Source organism: Hirundo rustica, chromosome 10 (assembly GCF_015227805.2).
Source record: "Hirundo rustica isolate bHirRus1 chromosome 10, bHirRus1.pri.v3, whole genome shotgun sequence".
Lineage (NCBI taxonomy): Eukaryota > Metazoa > Chordata > Aves > Passeriformes > Hirundinidae > Hirundo > Hirundo rustica.
In genome coordinates, this window is record NC_053459.1 from 6,905,807 (window position 1) to 6,931,787 (window position 25,981).

At 43.6% G+C, this 25,981-nt stretch overlaps 1 protein-coding gene across 1 annotated transcript in view; it reads left to right on the plus strand.

The window, feature by feature from the left end:
- Positions 1–6,751: 6,751 nt before the first annotated feature.
- The window catches only part of MYO7B (myosin VIIB), a 46,820-nt gene continuing 27,590 nt past the window's right edge, over positions 6,752–25,981 (plus strand). The window contains exons 1-19 of the mRNA XM_040074762.1: positions 6,752–6,769; positions 8,018–8,131; positions 8,623–8,775; positions 9,991–10,175; positions 10,991–11,112; positions 11,788–11,930; positions 12,012–12,125; positions 13,895–14,048; positions 14,982–15,058; positions 15,366–15,485; positions 15,699–15,841; positions 17,223–17,433; positions 18,905–19,040; positions 19,267–19,358; positions 21,695–21,856; positions 22,841–22,993; positions 23,565–23,663; positions 24,217–24,315; positions 25,412–25,492. Coding sequence (XP_039930696.1) covers positions 6,752–6,769; positions 8,018–8,131; positions 8,623–8,775; positions 9,991–10,175; positions 10,991–11,112; positions 11,788–11,930; positions 12,012–12,125; positions 13,895–14,048; positions 14,982–15,058; positions 15,366–15,485; positions 15,699–15,841; positions 17,223–17,433; positions 18,905–19,040; positions 19,267–19,358; positions 21,695–21,856; positions 22,841–22,993; positions 23,565–23,663; positions 24,217–24,315; positions 25,412–25,492 — 2,376 coding nt within the window. The remainder of the gene's footprint in view (positions 6,770–8,017; positions 8,132–8,622; positions 8,776–9,990; positions 10,176–10,990; positions 11,113–11,787; positions 11,931–12,011; positions 12,126–13,894; positions 14,049–14,981; positions 15,059–15,365; positions 15,486–15,698; positions 15,842–17,222; positions 17,434–18,904; positions 19,041–19,266; positions 19,359–21,694; positions 21,857–22,840; positions 22,994–23,564; positions 23,664–24,216; positions 24,316–25,411; positions 25,493–25,981) is intronic.

Below are 25,981 nucleotides of genomic sequence, written 5' to 3' on the forward strand. Positions count from 1 at the left end.
AGCCCTGAGGGAATTTCCAGGAGACCAAACCAACTCCTGGCACTGTTAATGGCTGCTCAGAACCACAGCCCTGAGCTATACGAGAATTCCCAACATCTCCCTTCCGCCAGACGAGGGGGCAACTGGTGTGATGCTTCCCCCAGTGATTAAGGGTGGGAGACCTGGAGTGGGATCTACAGCATAAAAGATTTTGCCATTTAAATAATAGGTAAATTTATCTGCTCTTTACAAGCCAAGTCAGCAAGACTAAAGTGCATCTCCACAAGAAGGTGGCAAAGCAGAGCCAGAGCTCAGGCACACGCACACAAGCGGGCTCTGATGCTGCATTGGGGCTGGCAGTGTTCACGTTTGCAGCTGGCTGGAAGGGGACCCGCCATGGCCATGGGAAGGAAGGACAGGATCCCTCAGCAAATATAGGCCTGACTGTCCTGGCTGAAGCTCCAGTTCAATCTAGTTCATGTGTGGGTGGTTCCTCCAGATTTAGCCTTTCGGGATTGACTGAAAAGTTCACCCTGAGCTCGCCGGGGATGATGACTTCCGGAGTAAACGTGGGGAGGGCAAAACAATGCTTGGACTTTGCAGGGATTGTTGTGTTCAGTTTCAATAGCCCCTATCTGAGCAGCAGCATTACTCAAGTATTTGGCATGCCCATGATATGCTAGCTTATTAGGGATTATTAGGGATGGCTGCTGTCATTCATGCAACGTTTCAAAATTACGCATCTCATAAATTCGTACAATTCTGGTGTTCTGCCCCTCAGTCTGTCATAAGACCACCTTAATTTTCTAGGGAAATGCAGGTCAGTATGAGACAGATAGAAAACTGCTGCAGATGTCATTTGGTGTATTTCTGAATAACAGTGACTTTTATAATTCTGTGTGCTGTACCCTTATTCAGAGTCATCAAAATTTAGTAAGTTGAATATTCAGGGCAAAAGGAATCAATTTCTTCTGTGCTAGAGGCACCTAACAGAGGACTTAACAGAGAGGTTAAGCCATTATTAACCAACACTTTCCAGCCAGCAGAAAGCACAGTTTCATGCAGGGAGTTCAGTGTACCAGGTTAAACACAGCTGAACTCTCAGGACTGAGTCATTACTCAACGTCTTCTACAGCAAAACACTTAGAAGGAGAAATCAGCAGTCGAGTCAGATGTTTCTTGGATACAATCCTAAATTCTTATCAAAAATTCAGAAAACCTTGTGTGTTTTTTTTTTGTTGTTGTTGTTGTTGTTTTTTTGTGGTTTGTTTTTTTTTTTCTTTTTTCTCTGAAAGCAGCTTACTTAAAACACAGATAATGTCTCTCTTTACAGCTCTACTGATCTTTTCCAGATAGCTACGAAGATCTTTATGTGAGTCTCAGGACCACACTCTTAGTAGTCCTTTTTTCCTCCTCCTATATGATTTTTATATCTTTTAGGTCTTTGCACTGTGTGGTTTCACTGATATCTTTTCTGGAAGGAGCAGGCACATGTGACAGTATGTGATGGGAGGCTCCTGTCATTGCACTTCTCTGACTTCCATAAAGAAATTGAATGACTTTACAGAACTGACTAAATAGAAGGCAGGGTGACAATTTTACAACACAACAAATAAAGGAATAAGGAAATAACTTGGGAGTAGTGTAACAGAAAATAATGGACAAGGGAAAACATAAATAGAAACTAACAAAAAAAATCCCCCCAAAATCCATGTTGAATAATATGTACCAAGGTACCTGGAAATTGTACCAAGGTGCCTAGAAAACACAGAAATCTATTCCATACTAAAGTTGCAAGAGGATCAGAGTATGATGATGCTCCGCCTTGGAAATTAGTCCTTTATAGATACATTGTCATGTTCTGCAGTGATGGTGAGCCGCTGTCCCAAATTCCAGATGCACCGAGGCAGCACTGATGCAAGAATAGAGGTTTTGTGCATTTACTGAGAGTGGAAGAAGGCACAGAGGTTTCTTCTAATAGTTATGAATTCCCATCTTCCTGAAAAGAAACCTCCTAACCTACTTGTGGCATGCCATGTGCATCACACAGGGCAGGGAGCACTGTGTCTGAAACAACCTCACCGCATCAATGCTGAATAACTGGGCATCCATTCCAGCCCTCGTTCTGCAGGTAATGTGCGTGTGCACACTAACATGCACATGCCTTTATTCCCCATGAGCCAGAGCTTGGCAGATACCAGTCTGTAACAGACTCCTGTAATACCATCCTGGCTGCTTCCCAAAAGGAAGGATGGAGTGACAGGCAGACCGTAATGGGATTGCACAGTGGGGGAGAATGACCTGTCTTCTACCAAGCAGCGTAAGCAGCGCCCACTTGGCGTGTGTGAAGGTGTGTAATGACACAGATCCCAGCGCCCTGCCAGTCTGCCTCACTGTGCAACTCCATGAACAGGCTGGAATGAAATAAGCCTTTCCCTGAGGATCAGAATGCTCGAGAAAACCATGCGATGCGCTCGGAAATCATTTAATGGTATGTACTTCTTATTTAGTTCACTTTGATCCCTGCACTGCCTCTTTCAGAGTTAACAGACATCAGTGATTTAGAGCTACAAATCTGCTTAGAGGAAGGGAAGGAGGTTAGTGTAGGCAAGAGGACTGCTGAAGGAACAGTTTAAATTGCAAATTGTTACACCAAATCCACCTTGCTTCAGAAACCTGAGAGAAATAACTAGTTTAACATAAAATGATGTTTGGTATCTAGGACTTGGTGACACAAAAATTCCAAGGCCACTTTGATTTAGCTGGAGAGAAAATACGAAAGGTAGTGCAATGTGCGAATTAAACCCTTTGATCCTGACATCAATCTCTTAATTAGGAAGATGTCAGGAAGAGGCAGTTTTGTTAACATGTCTATCTGGGCAGACCTATTGCTTTGAACAACACAAGGATTACTTTCACCAGGGTTCATCCCATTGTATTTTGTTGCTCTTCTCGGTGCAGCATTCATTATAGAATCACAGAATGGTTTGGATTGGAAAGGACCTTAAAGCTCATCCAGTTCCACCATAGCAGGGGCACCTTCCACTATCCCAGATTGCTCCAAGCCCTGTCCAACCTGGTCTTGGACACTTCCAGGGTTGGGGCAGCCACAGCTTCTCTGGGCACCCTGTGCCAGTGTCTTGCTACATACTTAATATCATTTTTTGAGCTTTATTACTTAAGATGTGATGTGACAGTCCTCACCATCAGCAATTTGCTTAAAGGAAAGGTTACAACAATTAATCAGCATAGACCATGCTACAGATTACCCCTAATTACCACTGCCAACGTTCCTGTGCCCTGCACAGTCCCTCACCACACTCCGTTCAGCAGTACATCGCATTGCTCATTCCTGGCGAGTTCCTCTCCTGTCTTTCTCCGTCTGCACAGCTCAGTGCCTTCCCAAACCTGAGCAGCCCCTGTGCACTCACAGGCCATTCTGTGGCGGCACCTTCAGCCTGCTCATCTCTCATTAGCTGCATGTGTTGCACAGAGCATCTTGGCTGCTTCCCCTGGGTATATCAAGTCTCTGCTCCCTCAGCTTCTGTTTCCTGCTTCTTGAGTATGTCACCTGTGGAAATCAATCTCCCTTCTAGCACATATTTCAGCTGTACAATGAGTTGTACTTTTCTTTCAGATGACCTCGATTTCCCTATGATTCCATCTAGTACAGCGTCTATAGGACATAAATCCTGTACTTCTCTCTGAAGTAGCACAGGCACTGTGTCTTGGGCACAAGTGTTAACAATGTAGTTACTTTTAGAATAAGATTCTCTGCCCCCAAACAGGCTCCATTTGGAATTTCAGAAGGTATGTTTTGTTTGCTGAAGGAATATGTGTGGCATTTTTTGTCCAATTATACAAAAAGCTTTGAGTTTCGATATCTGCCTTGGTAGTGTAAGGGTATGTACTTTGATTTTTTTGCCACTATTTGACCTTTACCTAATAAAATCAGTACTTGGAATTTTGTTAATCCATACAGCATATAGACGTCTAAAAACTGTATTAAAAGTAAGTCTGCTAAAGAATTATTTTTAAGGCAATATCTTTGAGTAGGAATGATTTGCACAGTTAGAAACTTGAAGAAAGCTCTCTGTGACTTTCTGCTCCTCTCCAAAAGTCTCTGAGCCCTGAAGGGCCTACATTTTATTTCTGCACCTGTATCTGCTGCTGTAAGACTTAAACAATAACTCAGGTAAGGAGGCTGACATTAAAACACAAATATGTGATGTTGATAAACACATGCTACTCCCAACTATTTATTGCCATGCTTGAATACTTACCTCTGATTTGGACATGGAGCTACAGCAAGGCCCCATTATGAAGTGCAGCCACACTGAACCTAGGAAACAAGAAAATACAAATTATTGTATTAGGTATATTAGCACATGCTCACAATTATTGCACATTTACATTTGCATGTTTAATAGTGGGTACACAGACTAGTGCACAGCGTTGTGCACAGGGCCCTGGAGGAAGGTGACACAGCTGGGTTAAGGTACATGGAAAAAATCTCATCTTCACTGTTTGGGCTCATCATAAGGGTTGGAATGTGTTTGACTCCTGAGTTCTTGCTTTGGCTGGAGAAACCCTATATCTGCCTCTCTGAAGATGCACTACACTTCTGTTTCTTTCCCATACTGGAATTTAACCAGATTTGCAAGGAGGACACAGAGAGTACTTATGGAGCCAACAGAAAGAGGAAAGCTCTTGGCCATTCTATCGTATTTTGGGAAGAGAGAAGTGCACACTAGGGAGTTAACATGCACCTAGATTTTGGAACACAGGGACAGAGTGTTTGTTGAGAGATAAATTAATGATAGTGAAACCAGATGTTTTGTCCTGGATGTTTTGTGTATGGATTTCAGTTAAATGTGATGAGTTAATTTTGGTCTGAGCTCTAGGTACTGTGAAACACAGACCAGACAGACTGATGGGCATTTTCTTGCAGAAAAGTGCTATGGAAAACCAAGGGGAGGTTTTGATGAAGAGATGAGGGTCTGATTTTCTTCATACATAACAAGGTGAGAGACAGTCCCAGGGAAGTCAGTCATGTCAGAGCAGGATAAGACCAGATGCTAAAGGGTTTTCTTCCGGGAATGCTTTCCAGAAATCTGAAAGGATACAGGCCCAGTGGAGAGACTGAAGTTTAAGGTTCACTCAGGCAAGAATTAGCCTTCATGCTGGCTGGAACACCTGACCTGGAAGTGACATATACACTGAACTAGGAGCAAAGTCCTGTAATAAATAACCGTGCTTCAGTCATTTCCTTCTTTGTGCAGTGGAGAACTGGCACTTAATGGCACCGGGGCCAGTTTTATCTTCTTTCCCTTCTTAGTCCAATGCTTATGAAAAAGAGGGACCTGAGCTGCAAAAGCCACACAGTGAAGATTTCTTCTGGAGAGGTAAATTTCCGTCCTGTGGGGTGCGATTTGGTTTATGGTGCAGCATTACTTTGTCAAGAGAAGCAGCAGAGAGAGCCAGGCTTGGCCAGGAAGTGGCCATGCAAACAGGTGCAGGGGGTGGTCACTGACAGCTTCTCTGGGAATAAGAATTTTAAATGTTGGAACTATATATCCTGGGATTATATGGGATCTCCTCCCTACATATCTGCTCTTGGCTGCTGTCAGACTGGATCGGGAGCCAGCTGTCCCTTTGATGTGACACTGTATGGCTGTCTCTGTGCTTGCATCTGCCCCCCCCTCTTTGTTTGGGGTCAACATTTTACCCTTTTGCCATATTCTGGTTTCTGGTACAGGTGAAAAAGTGCTTGTCAGTTGTGAATCACTGACTGTGGTCCATCTTTAGCCTATGTTTGCCAAGGACTGTGCTTCTGTGCCACCCTGCATCACTCTGTAACAGGCTATCTCAGTGTTGAAGCTGACACATAGGTCCTGCCTCTGAGTCCTGAATAAGAACATGTGGATTTTGCTGTAAGAATAACAGAATATGAAAGACCAGCTGGCAAATCATCCTAGCCATGGAATCACTCCCAAAATCCAGCTCTGTGGGACAGAAAGTTGCTTTGAAGACTTTAGTTTCTTGGTTAGGATAGCCCAAACTGTCATCATCCCTTAATTAAAGCACTGTTGTAGATATCTGGCCACTGGTATTTCGGCTGTTATGTTCTTGATAATGAGTTCCTAATTTTATTGTGGTTCCCTTCAGTCCCTTATTTTGCTGTTCATGCCTTGATTGCAATCCCTCCCATTCCAGCCAAGGAAGGTGAATTCTAGACCTCCATTTCTGTTTGGTGGTGGGTTCAAGCTGGAGGGTCTGAGGGAACTCAGCTCAGAAAATATGAATTACGCCTGTGTCTCTGGGATAGCCACTGAACTGTCGGGTCAATGGACCAGTTAGAGATAACTCTATTGTGCATCAAATTACATTGCACTGGTGGGTCTTTTTATTAATGAGTTAACCTTGAAGTTCAGACTTCACAGTAATTGTGCCTAGCACTTGATGGAGAGAACAATTTGGTATTAAAATATGCACAGTGAAATCTTTAGGGCTGAGAGCATCTCCAGGGTTATATGGTAGAACTCAGAGCACCACCCCAGTGCTCCAGGTTCTTTGCTTTGTGTAGATGGTGTCATCGTTTCTACATTGGGTGAATCTTACCATGATCTCTTCTGGTTTAGCAAAATTATTTTAAGACATTTTGATGTTATTTTTTTGCAAGGAAACCCTGCTCTCTGTTCTCATCAAAGCCCTTTTCTGACCTAACATTATGTTCTTGGCATGCAGGTTGCATACAGTGATTTGAAACATAATGGTGGTTTTCAGAAAGGTAAGTCCTACTCTTTGCTCTGATTGAGTGATCAGCCTGAGGCCCAAAGAGGAGAAAATTACCTTACCATCACGGTTCAGTCAAAAGAAAGTAGCAATAATCCAGTATCAACAGCCCAGACTAGGCAAGCAGATGCTCTTGTTGAGCAGGTGACCTCTGTCACAAGGTGTGGCACTGAAACCACACAAGTTACCTTTGGAGTTTTATTCAACACAAATAAGAGCTGTTATTCTGTAACATTTTTCATAATATTTTGCAATGTTTATGAATGCTTTACACTGGTTGTTTGGTTTTAAATGTAAGCCACAAAGTATTTTGAGAGGAAAAAGATTTTTTTTTTTTTTCAGGAAAAACATTGAAACTGTGACAATCAATGCTGTGGTGCGTAACAAAAGTTGTATAGGATAAGACACAGCTAGAAAGTCCCCTGATTTACAACTCTGTTCAGTTTTTATTCCGTCTTTATGTTTGAATCTGTATTAGGGACTGGAGCAAGAGAAGTTCCTGAGTGCCTGCAGTAGGGAATTATAACCAGGACACTGGTTCAGGCAACACCAAGATGTTGGTCATTCCTAGGAAAGGGCAGCTGTGGCTCACCCCTTCCTCAAGGGACAGCAGAGCAGGTTCTTGCTTGCTCTGCAGAGGTGCCAGATGTTAACAAGCCTCTACAAATGTGAAGAGAGGAACTGGGCTGGGTAAAGAATGTTGATGGGCTTTTCTCCTAAGAGAGATCATGGATGCACTCACATTTCAGCTATAGCAGGAAAAATATATATCTAAAATTTCTCCCAACAGAGGCTCTACATTTCCAGGCATCCAGTAGATTACATCTGTTTGTTTTTCTCTTTCCTGGTAAAGTCTGTGTCTTCAAGAATCTCTTATGAGAGAATATCATAGCTCATGTGAGCTGCCAAGCCAGTTCCCCAGCATTCCCTTTGCCCCCAGCCAGCCTCGGAGAGATAGTCGAGCTGCATTATTGCTGTCCTTGGAAAAAGTGTTACCTCATTTCCTCTTGTGAGACAGCTGGGTTTGATGACTTGTCTAAAGTCATGTTCCAGATCAGCTGTGGAGCTGGGAGTAGAATTCAGAAGTCTGTAAAAGTACTGCCTGCAAGCAGTGAGAACTTACCCAGTTAAACACTGGTGAAAAAATCAAATCACTAAGAAAGGAAGACCAAGAGGTGTTTGCTTGTGAGCTACATGGCATCTAGTATGTCACTGTACTTGACAGTAGCTTTTTTCTCCCCAGGGTGATCATGTGTGGCTGGACACTCAACCAAACAGTGAATTTAATGTCCCTATTGGGGCAGTTGTCAAGGAATCTGACTCAGGACGGCTCTTGCTGGAGGATGATGAGGGCAAGGTGGGCTATGCTATAACCTTCTGCAAAAGATGAACAAAAAATGTTAAAGTACGAAGTAAGGCAAGTATAGGATGGTCACTGGGCATCTCCAGATTCAGAGCTTTGGAAGATAGAGGTTATGTCTACATGGTTAGAAAAAGGAAATGGATGGGCTCCAATCTCTAAATTTGGTGACGTTTTAGGTGGAAACATAACCCCACTGAAATCAGTTACAATACAATGTTATGCCTGTGATGACAGAGTTGCACTATCTACAGTGTTAAATTGGTGCTGTTCAGAACCCACCTGAATGGCTTCATTCAGTGTTTTAAACCATCTTGTCCTGGGGAGCAGCAAACCGGTTAATTCCTGTAGGCCAGTCACCTGTGTGTTAGAACATGCTAGCTTGAGCCTGTATATGCTGAAGCTCACTTTAGTCTAACCCAGCTCTCCCTTTGATTGCCTCTGAGCCACAGCATCAGATGTTAAAGTCTGCGCTTTGCCTTTGTCAGGAGCACTGGATCACGGCTCGGAACATGCACATGGTGCGCCTGATGCACCCTTCCTCCATCCAGGGAGTAGAGGACATGATCTGCCTCGGGGATCTCCATGAAGCTGGCATGGTGCACAACCTCCTCATCCGACATCAGGAGCACAAAATCTATGTGAGTGCCACAGTCATTCCCAGGAACAGCCAGGTCACTTCCAGGAACAGCCTCTACATTCAGCAAGTGACTTGAGCAGCCTGTGAGCCTTTCACACATAGTGCCCTCTGACTTCTTTAATGACTGAAGGTGCCAAGGAGACACAACACAGTTTTTCTCTTCTTTTGCTCAAGTACCTTGTCTGTGAAGAAGAGAGCTACCAGCAGCCCCTCAGTCACAGTGCTGGCACAGGGAGTGACCCCACTTACTTTCTCCCAGAGCGATCATTGCCACCAGCCACTCACACTGAACTAAATCCAGCCCGTTACAGCTTAGTGCTGCTATTACCTGGAGAATCAGCCTAACTAGTATGCAGTGACATGATTTCAACTGTCCCCCAGTCCAAGCAACGTTTACTTAATTTTGATGTAGTAAGATGGCTAATGAATAAATCTGGATATTTTGTCCATTACAGGTTTTATCTGTAACTGGGAAATTTGTCATTTTAATTTTCCTTTTTCCTTAGTTTCCAGTTTGTAATAGTATAATTAATATTCAGGTTTTTTTATGCTTTGCCTCCCATATTATATACAGTACTGGAGAGAAGCTGCCTCTTACAACATAGGTGTGATGATATTTAGTGTAAAAAAGGACTGATTTTATAGATCCTACAGCTATAACTACAAAGATGTCTATAGACCTGTTTTATTAAACTCTAGCAGCCTGCAGTTTTTTCATGTGGTTTTCAAACAATATTATTGCCTTGCATCTCCACAGCCTTCAATAGCCTTCTTCATTTCACTGGTAGTGCTGTATACAAATGTTTCTAAATCACTGTATGAATATTACAGCTATAACTTGGCCCATTAGCAAAGTTCAGCTACATCTGCACTAGAATACAGAAGCAGCTTAACAAAACACTGCAGAACACCTTACAATAACACCAAAGTGCCAGGTCAAATTGCACTTCTGTGTACTTCAGCTTGAGACAGAGAACTGAGCTATCATTTGGCAAGGAGATTACACCTAGCATTCTTCCTTGGACAAAACCCTCCTTATCCTGGGATGTTTAACAGCAGCTCATAGTGAGGAACTGGGCTCTCAGCCTCACCCAAGTGCTGCTATGATCTCCCAAACTTCCCTCATGCCTCTGTTTAGATTTATACTGCAAGTGGCTTTGGTTGCATTCTTGTTTGCAGGTTTGCTGTAGCAATAATGCTCACAACTGTTTTCCAGACTTACACAGGATCAATCCTTGTAGCAGTGAATCCATACCAGCTGCTGCCCCTCTACACAGTGGATCAGATCAGACTGTACTATAACAAGAGGATTGGAGAGCTTCCACCTCATGTCTTTGCCATTGCAGACAACTGTTACTTCAATATGAAGAGGAATAAGAGAGACCAGTGCTGTGTGATCAGGTGAATGGACTTGGAGAGGATGAACAGCAGAAACCAAGTCTGGCACAGTTTGGGCACCTTGTGGACACGGGAGACCTTCCAAATGGAAGGGCACAGATAAAACTAGAGACAACAGGAAGGAAATATTTTCTTTCCCGCTCCTTTATTTTCAGTTAGGGCTGCAAAAGGTAAAACAAGGGCAAAGGATTTCTGAAGTCCATTGTTTTCCCCCAGAATCTTTGAATGTACTTGTACATTCTGCATGTGGTCACTACCTACAGAAACAGAGCACCTGAGCGTGTGTGATATAGGGCTATCTTTTACCTTGGAGACAAGATATTTATGTTACATGCAGTTTCTGAGACTAGACATTTCTTTAAGAGAAATAACCTCTGCTAACCCAAAGATGGATGGAAGCTTTCTTCATCCTATAAAGAATCAGTTTTCTGTTTGTCCTCAATGTGAGGAACCCAGATAGTCTCATTGTAGTAGTATCTGAGTCAACTCAGTTGACGTGCTTACACTAGCATTGTCAATCTGGCGATGCAATAAAGAAGAAAAGCAACTGGTCACTTAATTTGCACAGGTACAAAATGTCTTCCATGGATTTGATTGTAATTGGTGGGAGAATTTAATTCTCAGCCTAAGTCTGAAAAACAGCCTAAATTTAAGTAGGTGAGACAATGAAAGGCTCAAATTTTCTAGCCCTCTATCAAAGACAGATTGATCTGCCATTCACAGGGTAAGCTTAGGTGGGTTGTTTTTTTTTAAACTTGGTCTGCCATGTTACCAAAAAAAGAAAGGAAGCCTGTAATGATCTTTTTTTCTTACTGCAGTGGAGAATCTGGAGCTGGTAAAACTGAAAGTACAAAGCTAATACTACAGTTTTTGGCAGCTGTCAGTGGCCAGCATTCCTGGATAGAGCAGCAAATCCTAGAGGCCAACCCCATTCTGGAAGGTGGGTCACTTAGCAAACGTGGCTGATTTACCACATTTATCTCAGGATAAAAACCAGCAACAGATTCTTGAACCATTATATCTGCTTAACTGGCAACCCCCCTGAAACACTGCTGATGCACTGTAGATGTTATCTGTTCTTTTCTGCCATGTTCCCATGCAGTCCACTGCAGCTTTGCTCTCACACTGTAGCAGCAGGTACCACTGTAGTATGGTACCTGGAACTGCCAGGAGCACAAGAGTCCTTGGGGCTGCAGAGCCCAAGGCAAAGCCCCCTGGTTTGGCATTTGCCTTAGACAGTGACAAAGTGACTGGCCACGCATAGGTGTATCTACAGGGGAGCTCCCTGAGACACACATCTTTCTTTCTATAGGGATCAACATGTTCCCACTAAATCCTTCTGGAGGTACTCAGACCTGCCCAGATCTGGCTTGGCTGGCCAGATATAGACCACATTTGGATCATTTGAATATGTCCTTTAGGACCCAATTATCTGGGTGCACATTATGCACAGTATCAGGAGGCAGACTGAGACAAGACATTCTACAGTGCTTCTCAGCACTGTCATTTGGAACACATGCGAAATACTAGCAGCAAAGTAGAAGGGGAAAAAAAATAGGCTTGATATTCATGAACTGCAATAATACAGATACTCTCTCTGTCCCTTGCCCATCAGCTTTTGGAAATGCCAAGACAATTCGAAATGACAATTCAAGCCGCTTTGGGAAATACATTGATATTCACTTCAACCAAAATGGTGTGATAGAAGGAGCCCGGATAGAACAGTTTCTCCTGGAAAAGTCCCGGGTTTGCCGGCAGGTGAGAGCACTGGCAGGGGTACCTTCTGCCTGTTCTTGTGTTAGAAGCTTGTCCTGACAAGGATATTTCTTTTATTTTTAGGCTCCAGAGGAGAGGAACTATCACATCTTCTACTGCATGCTAATGGGGATGAATACAGAGCAGAAAAAGATGCTGAATCTGAGCACTGCTTCAGAATACACTTATCTCACTATGGTAATAATCTCTGCTTTATTCTCCACTATCCCTTTGCCATTTGCTTCTTCCAGTGAGCAATTACAATCACTAGGAGCTGCAGATGATAGTTACCAAATATGAACAGTCCTTCCCTTAGAGCACCAGAAGCAGTAACACCAAAAGTGCTGTGAGCATCAGTTTCAGACACTCACTTACCGTATTGTCCACCAGTGGGAAGCAGCTTGTGGCAGGTCAAAGCTTTCTGTCAGAGAGTCAGACGTAAGAAACATAAAGGACATCTTAAAACAGAATGTAGACAACATCCCCCACTTTCCCAGACACTCAGATTTCAAAGGAATGCAAGGGATCTCATGCCAGGGAAAACAATAATCACATATGTGTACCTTAGAGGAAAAGCAATAAGAATCCTAGTCCTTATATCTAATAAATCTTATATATATAATGCAGGCAGCTGGCATTCAGTGTAACCTCCCACGACTGATGCTAATGACCACGTCTGGGTTATGATGCCATTGTGGCAGATGTGGGTTCTTCATAGGTGAGGTTCTGAAAATAGCTAATTGAGTGGTTTAGGACATGAAAGCCATGATGCAAATCCTGTCCTTTAGGCCGTGTCTATACCTCGTATTAAATACACCAGCTGGTTAGATTTGGGCTGTTCTACAGCTGTGGAAAGAATGTGTGTAAGTCCTGCCTCTACTGAAATTACCTGGAGCTGGGCATCTAATTTCTAGGAAAGAATGAAATGAAAACAAGTCTGTTTCTGGAGTCTCAAAATCAAAACCATTTAAGTTGTGGAGATTTTTTGAATTGTAATGTTTTCAAAACAGCAGTGATCTTGCATCAAAGCTGATGAGTGCAATTAGTGCAATTAAGCCATTGGCCGTTCCATAAAAAGGCCCCTGGGTCAGCGGTAGGGCAGTGTAATACTGAAATAGGAGGACTGGATTAAAGGAGAACATACCCATGGTTTTGTTAAGGACAGCTGTTGTACAAGCTGGCATATTTGCATGCTGTAAACTGAAATGTCTAGGAATATTTCATTTTTGTAATCATCACACTATACTGTCAGAAATGGCAAGGGTAAATAAAGCATTTCCCCATCTCCATTATGGCTGAAAATATTTTCTTTCAGGAACAGCATCCTAGGACCTGCTGTGCAGGCTCTGATAAAGGTTATTCTAAAGCTGCCTTGGATGCTTCCATTTGCTTTCCACTAGGACCCAATATTTTTATTTTGATATCTGCCTTCTAGTACTTATCCAACCTGACTTGCTTTGCTTTAGGACGAGGCCTCTTAATTTTCCATTGACAAGGTGGAGAGAGGAAACCAAAGAAACAGGCATGGCCTTGTAAATGTAACCTTGTCAAAGCTTCCTGTCCTTCTACGCTCCAGAGCAGCCTCCCCATCAGCTTTCCCTTTTGGCTTCCCCAGTATTCAGTCTGGCCCTGGAGAAATGATTATTGAACCCCCTGTTAATGAGTTCTTTCTGAGACAAAAGATGAAGGAAGACACAATCACAGGAAGAGGGTATGGAATGTTTACATAGGTTTTTACCTTGCATCCTTGTGGACTCAAGGATGTGGCACTCCATGCCATGATCTAGTTGAGGTGTTAGGGCATGGGCTAGACTCAATGATCTTGAAGGTCTCTTCCAACCTAGACATTCTGTGATTCTGTGACTCACAGGATAGCCACCCTGTGTACCAAGGCTTGTCTATACATGCTTTCTTCCTTGTCTGGGTAGCAGGAGGATTTTCCTTACCTGTTGCTGTGGTGCTTGCAGGGTAACTGCATGTCCTGCGACAGTCGGAATGACGCCAAGGATTATGCCCACATCCGCTCGGCCATGAAGATCCTCATGTTCTCAGACTCTGAGCACTGGGACATCAGCAAGCTGCTGGCTGCGATCCTGCACCTAGGGAATGTAGAGTTCCAAGGTAAATTCAGCATTGCCTGTGCTTACCTTTCCTCAGACTCGATGGTGAAGGTATTTCCCCTGGGTGCCTCCTGCTTCCACCCACACAGATTAGGTTGTGCTGCTCTCACCTGTATTAACAGGGGAACAGAGCTGGAAGGGCAGGCAGATAAACACTATGAAATTCTGATTGTGACTCCACTGCCATGTCTTTTGAAAAACAGGTTTTTATTGTTATTTTGTCACACTGTCAGGTCTCCATGATTGTAAATAGGCCCTTATCACAAACTGAAACAACAGAGTATAATGCCATGTTACATTTGCTGATTGTTGTTCTACACAGGCCAGAGGACACAGGAGTGATCTTTGCCTTGGAGATAATAGCAGTCATCAGCTCCTGCTTAACTCTGCTGAACACTCACCTGCATAGGTGCACTTCTGATATGGACTGGCACAGAGTGACAGTGTGACCCACCAGCACATGCCAGAAGCTTTCACATTTTAGGAAATAACTCCTCGCTTTGTCATACAGCGGGCCTGATACAGAGATGCCAGCTGGATTCTTAGAATTAATGCTGGCTACTAAAATTAGGGATTTAATTTATTCCTCTTTGTTGTCTAAATTTCCCACAAGCCAGATACACAGGAGAAATATTTCCAGAAACACATTTTTCAGGAGTCAGATATCACTTCCCCAGATTCCCTAGAGTTAGTATTTTAAATGGATAACCTTGTCTTTTTGGCTGCTGTTTCTAGCCTGATTTCTAGATATGAAAGAGCCCTGTAGATCCCAAGATCTGGGTGAAATCAGGACCCTCCTTGGTAAAATCACCAAACCTGTCAGTTTCAAATCAGAACTGTGCACCTTGCCACATTCCCAGCGCTATGGGTTCACAGAAATACAGCTACATTAACATGATGGTTCCCCCTGAGACTGGCTGTTTCCTTCTTGCAGCGGCTGTGTACGACAATCTGGACTGCTCTGATGTGATAGACTCACCACACTTCTCCATCGCCACCAAATTGCTCGAGGTAATGGACTCTCATTTTCTCCTGCTGGTTCTTCCTTCCCCCTTGTTCCATGAGCACACTGGCAGAGCACATCTCTGGAGTTTATGCAGGAATGAACATTCAACAGGTGTGTCCCCTCTGTCCTGCTGACACTCCAGTCATGCTGGTTCAGATGTCTCTCCAAGCTGGGAGGCCTTTAAATGGGACAGCAAGTTGGCAGTGGATGCTGCTAGGCAAGCAGTTTGTCATAGCCCACCTCCTGATACAAATTTTGCTGGATCTCCTTTATCTACCTGAAATGACCAGGTTGCCACGGCTATTTCTCCAGGTGGACTCTACTGAACTCCAGAACAGCCTCACAAACCTCTCCATCATTGTCCGAGGAGAAAGTGTGTCCAGGCCTCTGAATATTGTTCAAGCTGCCAATGGGAGGGATGCCTTTGTGAAGGTACTGGTGCTCAGATTCCCTTTTTAAAGGCTGGGGATGCTTTCAGAGCTGTCTTTCTTCCTGGCTGAGGAGCCTTATGTGATAAACATTGACCCAGAGGGCTCCAGGCCCTTGCAGTTCTCAGGCATAGCTTTGACAGCACAAAAGCGAGAAGTAACATCCAAAGTCTCTAATGATGGGTTCTAATTCCTCTTTTATTTTTTTTTTCCTCAGGGTATATATGGACGGATTTTCTTGTGGATTGTGAACAAAATCAACTCAGCCATTTTCAACCCAACTTCTCAGAAGCCTAAAGACAGACATCAATCCATTGGACTGCTGGACATTTTTGGGTTTGAAAACTTCAGCAACAACAGGTAGGAAACTCCAGATGCAATGCAATAGGAAGCTGAAAAGCAGCTGATGTAAAGGGAAAGAATGAAAAAAACAAAGAGACACATCCTCTTTCATCATCATCCTGATTCTCAGAAAAATGGTGAAAATCCCATTACTGGATTTCCCCAATTATGATCATGCAGATTCCATTTTTCTTCAATCTTGATCATATTTCTGCTTCCTTCCCCAGCCTTCATTTTAGTGCAGCCATTGCACATGTGTATTCCAAAACCTGAGGAATTTTCTATGGGGAGATGGCTATGGAGCTACTATGGCAGCCAGCCACTATGTGAGGATGTTGTATATCCCTGTGTCTCTGTACCAAACTTTACTGTTCCATAGCATTTTACAATATCACTTGGGTATCACTTGGAATACATTTGGCATGTAGTACAAAGGAGACTGTGTTGTGTTTCCCATTTCACTTCATGCTTACATCTTTCTCAGTGTTCTCCCATCATTTTTGTTTGATTGGTTTTGTTTGTTTTTGTTTTTGTTGTTGGGGCGGGTTTCATCTGTTTGTTTTTTGTTTTGTTTGTTTTGACTGCTTCCTTTCTCTACTCCTAAGGGCAGGTCAGCAAAGTCCCTGGTCAGCACACCATTGTGTCACTGCATGTCACTGCTGTCTCCCCCACTGGTGTTTCCATTCCCAAAGCAGCATTTCTGTTAGCCCTTCTCTGGGGGGCAGCAGCTCTCTCAGTTGTCAGGTACCATCAGTTCTCCACAAACCACCAGCATATACACCGCAATCTTTTGCATTTCATTTCAAGTGATGCCTCTTGCCTTCAGCCAGATATTATTCCTCAGTGACTTTTGGAAGAGAATCTAGGATCTCTACCGTCTGTCTTCTATCATTTTTGTTCTCTCCTGTTATTTTGTGCTGTTCCCAAGATCTGCAGTCCCCCTGGGTCCTCATTGTGGTGAGCACCCCAGAGGCACCCACAGAGTGCCACAGCAAGTACGAGGGAATGATACTCAGGTGCAGCATAAAGGAGTAAATAACAAAAGAAGTGGTAGTGCCAGTGCAAGCAGAAACACGTCACATGCTCAGAAGTCAAGTGATGTTCACAGTTACATGTTCCCTTCTATCTCAGGAGTTTCTTGAAACACATAAAAGATCTTTTCTTGCCTACTCAGCAACATTCAGTCATCAGCTGGCTGATTGCTGCTGGTCTTTGCCACAGCAGAAAATGCCTCCCTTGTATTGCTAAGATTGCCAAGGTGCAGTGATGGCAGTCACCAGCACTGTGGAATATGGCAGTGGTGTATCTGGATTTGTATTTAATGCAGAGGCTAAACAAATAGCAGAAAGCAGTGCAGCACTGGCCAAGGATGACCATGGGCTTTCATCTTCTTCCCCAGCTTTGAGCAGCTGTGCATTAACATTGCAAATGAGCACCTTCAGCAGTTCTTCGTGCACCATGTCTTCAAGCTGGAGCAAGAGGAATACATTGCAGAGCACATTGCCTGGAACAACATTGACTTCACTGATAACCACCAGGCTCTGGATGTCATTGCACTCAAGCCCATGAATATCATCTCCCTCATTGATGAAGAGAGCAGGTTCCCAAAGGTAAATTTCTGGTTTCACTTGTAATGCCTGCCTTTGCACACAGCTCACAGGTAACACATGGGTTTAGACACACAAAGTGCAAAAGTGGCTTTCAGATAGAGGCAATGTCTTCTCCCCATAGATGTTTATTTCAAATTAGCTCACTACACAGCTGCTTCACTTTCTGCTGGAATGTGCTCTTCCCAGTGGCTTGCTGTTGAAACTCTTACAGCTGTTCCAGACAGAGAAGGAAGGAGTCTGGATCATTTTACAAGGAAGGTATCTTAGATTTCTTAGGAAATCTTTGAAATAGTTTATTTGAGTATTGTTCTGCTGTTGGTCTGGGCTGCAGCTTGCTCTTTCTTCCCCTTACTGACAGACTTAACTGAGCAGTGTCACCACTGTGAGGAACTGAAGCTAACCTGGCAGCTAACCTGGGTGCCAGGAAAGGTCATAAACAGATCATTTTGAGCACACAGAGCATGCACAGAACAAGGTGATAAGGCCCAGTCAGCAAGGGCCCTGCTTGGGATCTCCTTCCATGACAAGGTGACCTGGTTTGTGCATGAGGGAAAGCCTGTGGCTGTTGGCTGCCATAATTCTGTGATTCTGTGATTCTGTGAAACGTTATTCTGCAAAGGCCAGTCATCTCAAACAGAAGAGCAGAGATGAAAGTAGCATCTGATCTCAGACATCCCTGTAGAGCATTTTCATAGTCTGCAGAGCATGGTGAGGCTAAACTGGAGTGTTGGTGCAGGAATCAGATGGCAATGGAGTGTGTCCAGAAAAGCAAGCCTCTGCCTCAGCTCACTTGTAGTTCTTCAGGTAACTATTTGAAAGGATCATGTACAGGCAGACAGCTCTCCCCTTTCTTCCCTAAGAAGAGAGTGGTCCCAGAGATCAAGAAAACACCTTTTCCATGGTTCCCAGAGCATGTGACTTCTGAGAGCACAGCCCCCATCGCCCTGGGTGCAGGCCAATGCACAGAGCTCCCATGGCCCAGGAGGGGATGGCATCTGATGTCACCCCTTCAAGAGAAGCACCCAGCTGACTGCCTGGCCTCTGGAACTCCTGGTCTGGGCACACTGACTGGGGAGTGCAAGAACAACTGTGCCTGCCCAGGAGAAGGAGGAGGCTTCCCTTACAGCTTCCTGGGTAGGAGGGCATGAGAAGGTTGGTGCGGGGCTTTGTTTTGTGAGGTCCAAAAATCTGGTAAATTCTCACCCTGGGGATGTTAGTAATGTTACAGGGGTTTGTGTACAGCCCTAGAACACCGGGCCCTGTTCTTGATGGTGTGTTCCGTCATGATGCTTGAGATAGGTGTCAGTGTAAAAGGGAAGATGCTTTTGGTACTACCAGATCTACTCCACACATAAGGACAGAATTTGAGCTTTTGTTATCTCTCAGCACCATTTCTGTTTGTTTACTGAGCACAGGCCAATGCTAGGGACAATCTGCTTAACCATCCTTTTTTACCTATATTTATTTCTAGGGCACAGATGCCACCATGCTTATCAAAATCAACTCCCTCCACGGTAAAAGTAAAGTTTACATCCCACCTAAGAATGTTCATGATACCAAGTTTGGCATCAACCACTTTGCTGGGGTTGTCTTTTATGAATCAAAAGGTGAGCCTATCTCTGCTGGATACAGAAGGTGAAGGGAAGGGCATGACCTGCCCTGGATATGTGGCTCTCCAGGGTAGTGTTGATCTGAAGATGATCAGGAGGTCAGAAGGATTACTCTAAACTAATCTGCAAGTTACTGTAAATTAAGTGGATTTTAAGTAGACAGAGTGGTGCTAGAGCCAGCAGGCTGCAGAAGTGACAGGCTGATTTTGTTTCCATCCTACAGATTTCCTGGAGAAAAATCGTGACACACTGAGTGCTAATGTAATGCAAGTGGTCCATTCCTCCAAAAACAGATTCCTGAGAGAGATTTTCCAGGTGGAAACAACCCCACCTAGTCTGGGACGTGGGACCATTCGGCATCTTGGATCTGACCAGGTCTACAAGGTTGGCTTACTGGCACTGTCTTGCAGAAACAACTCATTTCTCCCGCCTTCCATAAAGCTCTGGCTGTTCTTGATCTCCTCTTTCTTTTGCACTGTCCCTGCAAGTCCCTATGTCTTTCATTCAAATCGTTTCTGCCAAGGGGGCTGCAGGAAAAGTCAGGGTCTGGTGCTGATGCTGTAAACAAGGGCAGTGTCAGCCCTGTCTCCTCCCGGGTCTGCATCCCCGGACACCTGTGTAGCCATGCCTGCAGGCAGTTTCACCACCAGGAGTCGTGATGCCTCCCCACACGTTGTTATCAACTGGATGTCAGTATGTGACAGAGTCCCCAATGGCTCACAGACTCCACTGTGCCTGTTGTGTCTGTGCCTAGTAAAAATAAGGGTGTGAAGTACAGTAGAGAACAGCGTGGGGCACAGTTCAGGTTCTCTGCCCTGCTCCAACCTCCACATACCTTGATTTCTGAACATTTAGCTATGTAGTGTCACCAATATGTGAAGGTACTTTTGCTTTTGCTTGTTTTCACCTTTGAGTTTTCCTGTCAGGATGCAGAACAATCAGCTTGTTATCTTACCTGTTATCCGTCTATTCTCCTGGCGTTGTTTTCTGATCTTGTCCTTCCTTCCTCTGTCTTTGTCCCAGTGTGGCTTTCTGCTGTCCAGAACACCTGGCCACGGACAGGTAAACATCCTGGGGGCAAAGAATATCAGAAGTGGTATAAGCAGCAACAAATAACTGGCTTAGCATCTCTTAAATGCTATGAACACCTCCAGATTAAATATCAGGTGTATTTACATTGCTTTAATGCTCTAACAGGTCTTGTCCCTATAAATAAGGCTGTGTTATTGGGAAAAAAAAAGTACAGCAGTCAAAAAAGGAAATACCAAATGTGGGCTACTCCCCCCATGTCAAAATGCACAGAAATTAGCTGTTGATGTTCACATAAGTGGGATCACCATTGGGAAGCCTAAGAAGAAGGCTACAGGAAAGAATAATGAATGATGTACCAGAAAACACGTTTTTGTCCTGAGGTCTCAGAGTTCCTTTCCTGACACGCCACAACACAAAAGTCACCATTAACTCAACAACAAACTCATCTTTAACAATGTTGGATGTGTGAGATCATGAGGGCATGGGCTTCGGCCTAGCGCGGCCATCCCACTGATGGTACAGCAGAAAGGCCTCTAAGGTCTGAGAGTGAGAATCGCTTACAGCTAAAATATGTATAAGTTGTTATCGTGCCCACTTCGGGTGCTTGCTAGCCCTAAGGTGCATCGCAGCTGCCATCAGACATTCCCAGGAGCTCTTTTCCAAAGACATGAGTGACTGGTCACTGGAGGGCAGCCTTGCCCTGCAGCTAAAGGGTGGCAATCTGAGTATTCAAATGAACCCTTCAGACGTAAGAACAGCAGGATGAGGTACCCTAAAGATCATGGAAGTGAGGGGAGCCACTGGACTTACTTTGAATTATTTACTTTGAAAAAATTCCAACAACCCCACAACGGACCAAACCCTGCAAACAAACAAACAAACAAACAAACCAGCCGTGTTGTGCTGCAATGATCAGCTCATTGCCTGTATGTAAAAGGCCAGTGGAGACCTATTCTTACTTGGAATCTGTACTGTTGTCACTGTAATTTAATGTGCCCATACTGAGATGTAGAAACTTAGGCCTAATTTGATGATTTGTGTGAAAAAGGTGGAACTGTGCTCTCAGAGAGGCTGAGGAAGTCTGGAGTACCTCATACAGTAATATTTCAGAAGAAGTTTGCCTTTACAGTGCTTACTGTAGCATTAATGAGCAAGGTGCTCAGTCGTCCTAATCCCTGAGGAATGGGCTGTTCTGGATCGTCAGCATTCCTAGCTATGATGGCAGCAAAATAGCTGGCCTGGAGTTTATTCCTGCTTTGGGAGTGGCTGTTTCTTACCAAGCTTTCAGGCATACTCCCAGGAATCACAGCTTGGCACCTAGGCCCAGCACTAAACATAGTCTTGGTTGGAAGAGACAGGTGTATGTGGGCTCCTGTGGGTGGAATCACTTCTACCACGGCCACCTCTGCTGCTAGAACTTAGTGCCCGAGTAGATGAAGGCACTTAGTGGGAAGTTTCTTTATTAAATTAGAATAAACCCAAATTAATAAGGTGCAGATGGCCAATGTAGCTCCCACGTAGGTAAATATTTTTTTTTTCTGGTAGTTGTGTGATAGTGTTACATTGTACAAAATTACAAAGGTTTATTAATTGGCCTCTGAGAGTGAATGATGTTGCAGTCAGCATGTGCCGTCTCTTCCCAGGGCATGGATACCACCAAGCGGCTCTCAACACTGGGAGGACAGTTCAAGCAATCCCTGGAAAAACTAATGAAAATCCTTGAGCAGTGCCAGCCATACTTCATCCGCTGCATCAAGCCAAATGACTACAAGAAACCACTGGTAATGTTCTAACATTATAATACAAAGTCTTGCCTTTGGTGAAGTTTGTAATGAGAAAAGGTTCTCAGTTGCTGAGTAATATTTTATAGCTGTACTTGGCTGCGTCCAAGAAGAGCTGGAGTACAGGGTATTCCTGCAATAAACATAGTAGGAGGAATTCACATTGATAATTTACAAAGGCATCTCAAAAAAGCACTGTAGAATAATGGATAGCAAAAAAGCACTCAGGTGTTGTTCCTGAATAGAGTTATAGATGCCTTTTTGGTAAAGACAAAACTGAAAAGTCTGTAGCCCCTCAACACAGGAACAAACAAAAACATTAGGATCAACAATGATCATACTATGAAATAGCCTGCGAGAGAATAGGAGAGCTGTTGGAGTTTGTGAGAGGGGTGATTTGGCTTAATCTGACATACCAGGAGGAGTCAGTTTGTCATTGGGATTCGTGGCTGAAACTCGGGGGATTTCAACCTGGTTCTACTCTAAAACCTGGTATGGTGTTGGTCAAGTGATTTAAAAATTTTTGAAGCACTTCATGTGGCTTAGTGAGCCGATTTTTAACCTCAGATAAGATTAAACAATAACAATAAGAAAAGAGCAGCATACCTGCTATGCTTCACATGGTATGCCCAAAGACCTAAGTTGCTAATGCAGCTATTCACATCTGCAAAATTATATGATCAATTCACTGTTCATCTGAAATTGCAGTTCTAGAATGAAAAATGGTAGCCAGACTGAAGTTAACAGACTGTTTCTACTGCAGACATACACAGACATACACAAAATTGAAGACCCTTTGAGGTGACTTGTTTATGCTTGTAATGAATTAATTTAGTGCACTGAAGAAAAGTACAATTTAAAAAAGCACAGTAGGCGATTTTTCAGGCCCTCTGAGGCTGGAGGCTAATGGACATGCTCTGAGGGACACTGCACATGTACCTTTTTTCAGTGCTGAGTGTCCTCCTTGTCTGCTTTCCCTTTCAGTTGTTTGATCGGGAGCTATGTATCAAACAGCTGCGATATTCAGGGATGATGGAGACCATTCAGATCAGGAAAGCTGGGTACCCAATTCGCTACAGCTTTGAGGAGTTCTTTGAGAGATACAGATTTCTTCTGCCATGGTCTCTTCGACAACAGGTATGTAAGCAAAAACATGGTTTAAGTCAAATCTAATTTTTCCTTATGAGGCTTTAGCCTTTCCCACAGCAGAAAGTTCTTGAATTACTGCGAGCAGAGTTGAGAGAGCTGTCAGCACAGGAGATGTCATCACAGGGACTGTTATCACAGTAATTATGGTTAAGTACTAATACACAGTAAATAGTTAAATACTCTCTTCAACCTCAGCTGAAAATGCAGAGTTGCTTTGAGGTCCAGCTGTCCTTGGCCTGCTCCACACAGACATCCCAGGCAGGGATCCATTCACATTCCCATTTCCCTCAGTTTTTATCCATAATCACACATTTCTCAGGTCTCTGATGTCCTCCTCACACTTTGACTCTGGAATGTTTGGTCATGCAATCACATTCCTCCTCTTCCTGACCATTGAAGCTGAACCACTTTCATTCATTGTACTGAGTGCCCAGAGGTCTGCAAGACCTCATCTATTTCTGTTCTTCACCCTTGGGGATGCAGGGCAGTAGATCCTTGCATAGTACAGCTGCTGTGTTTCACAGCCAAGCTCTAACATCCTGATGCTTTTGCACATCAGCTGAAGAACGATACTCGACAGAGCTGCATCAGCATCTCTGAAGCAGTGCTGGGCAAAGGTGAAAGCTGGCAAGTTGGAAAGACCAAGATTTTCCTTAAAGTAAGTAAAAAGTAGCATTTATTGTCTTTTCTCATGAAAAAATGGATGCTTCACAGTAAAGCTTAGCCTGCTAGTGCAAGAGTGGTGACCAAGGAGGACTGGGTTACCTTACAAACTCTTGAATCTGAGGGTGGATCTTTGTTCTTGAAAGCCAAAATATTCAACGGAGAGGGTTTGGTGTAGGAGAGGCTGATCCTGTTTCTGTGCTACAGTGCTGCAGCTGAAACAGCACAGTGCAATGTATTGGAGAATAAAAAAGAACAGGACTGTCCTGCTCAACAGAAAATGCACTATTGCAGAGGACTACCTTGCCTGTAGCATACCCCCAGCTGAAAACAGTCTTGCTGCACTCAGATTGTTGCTTGTTTATGGCTATAGCTAAACCAAGTCTGCTCAGGTTGTGTGCACTCTCCCTCCTACAGTCTCATAAATGCATTTTAGTCACATTATGCAACATCATGCTGATTTTGGGTCTCTTTCATATCATGTGTCCCATTTCCAGAGGCTGTGGGTGTGTCTGCTAAGCTGGCTTATCCACACCTTCTTTTAACAGGATCATCATGACACTGTATTGGAGGTGCAACGCCAAAATGTACTCACAGATAAGGTTCTTCTTATCCAGAAGGTGATGAGAGGATTGAAGGACAGGTCAGTGATCTTACAGAAGGGAACATGCTTTATTTTGAAGTAGTTAATCTTTGTGGTGCAGCTTAACACACTCTGTGCAGCATTTCTGAATATCAGTCTATACCTTCCACCAGCCCTAAATTTCAAGCTCATCATGTAACAATGCACAATGTATCTATGCAGATGTTGGACAAAGATTTGTTTTGGCTCAGTTTTGTTATTTTCGGGATATTTTTCAAAATGCAGGGCTGTGGCATGTATGAAAAGGAAGGTTTGAAAGGAAGACTTGCTCTTAATATTTTTAGTAAACAGTAGATATCTGGAAAGCAGGGAATCCCCATGGAATTTGTGCCCTTCTCAGAGCTACAAGTATTCTCTTATTTGGGATGCTTCTTTGATACAAGACATTGATAAAAATCTAATACAAACCAAACTAGTCCTTCTCTTTGCCAAAGATGCCTAATTCTTGCATTGTGTGTGGTTTCATTTGAAATATCTTCAGAAGTGAAATTTGGTCACTGTCAAATAAATGTTTGTCCTCATTAAATGCTTTACATCATGATTTGTACTCGTGGATCTTGTATCCCCTCAATCAGAATCATGACAGAGGATTGAGTCTTGGTTTGGTTTAGAAATACTCTTGACCATAACTAAAAAATATAACACGAATGCCCCCAAACTTCCCGCTTTTATTTCAGACTCTGCCTGCTATCCAATAGAGTATCCAAACCAAACCCCTTATTTTTACTTTTAACCCATCAGAGCGATGTGCTGCTGTTTCAGCTGCAGTGTGAGAGTTTGTACCATGGGAGGTTCGTCTTGCTCAGATGGGCTCCTCGTCCTGGCAGCAAAACACTGGGGAGAAAGAGGTTACTAGATGGGGAAGTTAACTTGTCCAATCTTGATGTGAGGGGTTTTCAGCTCTTACAGAGCGCTCTGACCACAGCAATTAATTTGGTCTGTAGTTGCTATGAGTATTTTTGCAGCAAGCAAGGCTGACATCAGACTGTGGACATCCCATAAAAGGGAAAAAAAAAGCCACCTTATTCTTTATTATTATCATAAGAATCAACAGAGATAACCTCTTGTCTGTCACCTCACATGTCTGTCTGCTTAGGAAGCAGTTCCTGAAACAGAGGAAGTCTGCTGTAGCCATTCAGTCAGCCTGGAGAGGCTACTGGTGCCGGAAGGAATTCAAAATGGTAAGATGAAGGTGGATCAATGAATATATATTTGTGTGTGTGTGTATATTGTGCCCAGCCAGACTGAGTGGAGTATTAGGAATTAAGATATTCTCAACTGAAGGGAGAACAGACAAGATGACAGGGTGTAAAGGAGGGTATAAGGTCCAAGGAGAGCTCTGGGACCTCTCAGGGCTTGCTGAACCTGTGACATTTCTGCTTTCTGGTGAAATAGGAACACAACTCACCTTCAAGCAGGCCTGGCTCCGGAGATGTGACATATAAGTGGTACCACACTTCTAATAGCCAGAAACACAAGCCTAGCCTTTGTGCATTATCAGCATGCTATCAGCAAAGTGTCTTCCACAACTGCTGCAGGAAAACTGAGGATTTGTAAAAAATCACCAGAAAAGTCATTATATCAATCTCACATTTTAAAAAATTTTGACAGGTGAAGTTCAGATCCAGATTAGATATTAGGAAAAAATTTTCACTGAAAGAGTGGTCAGG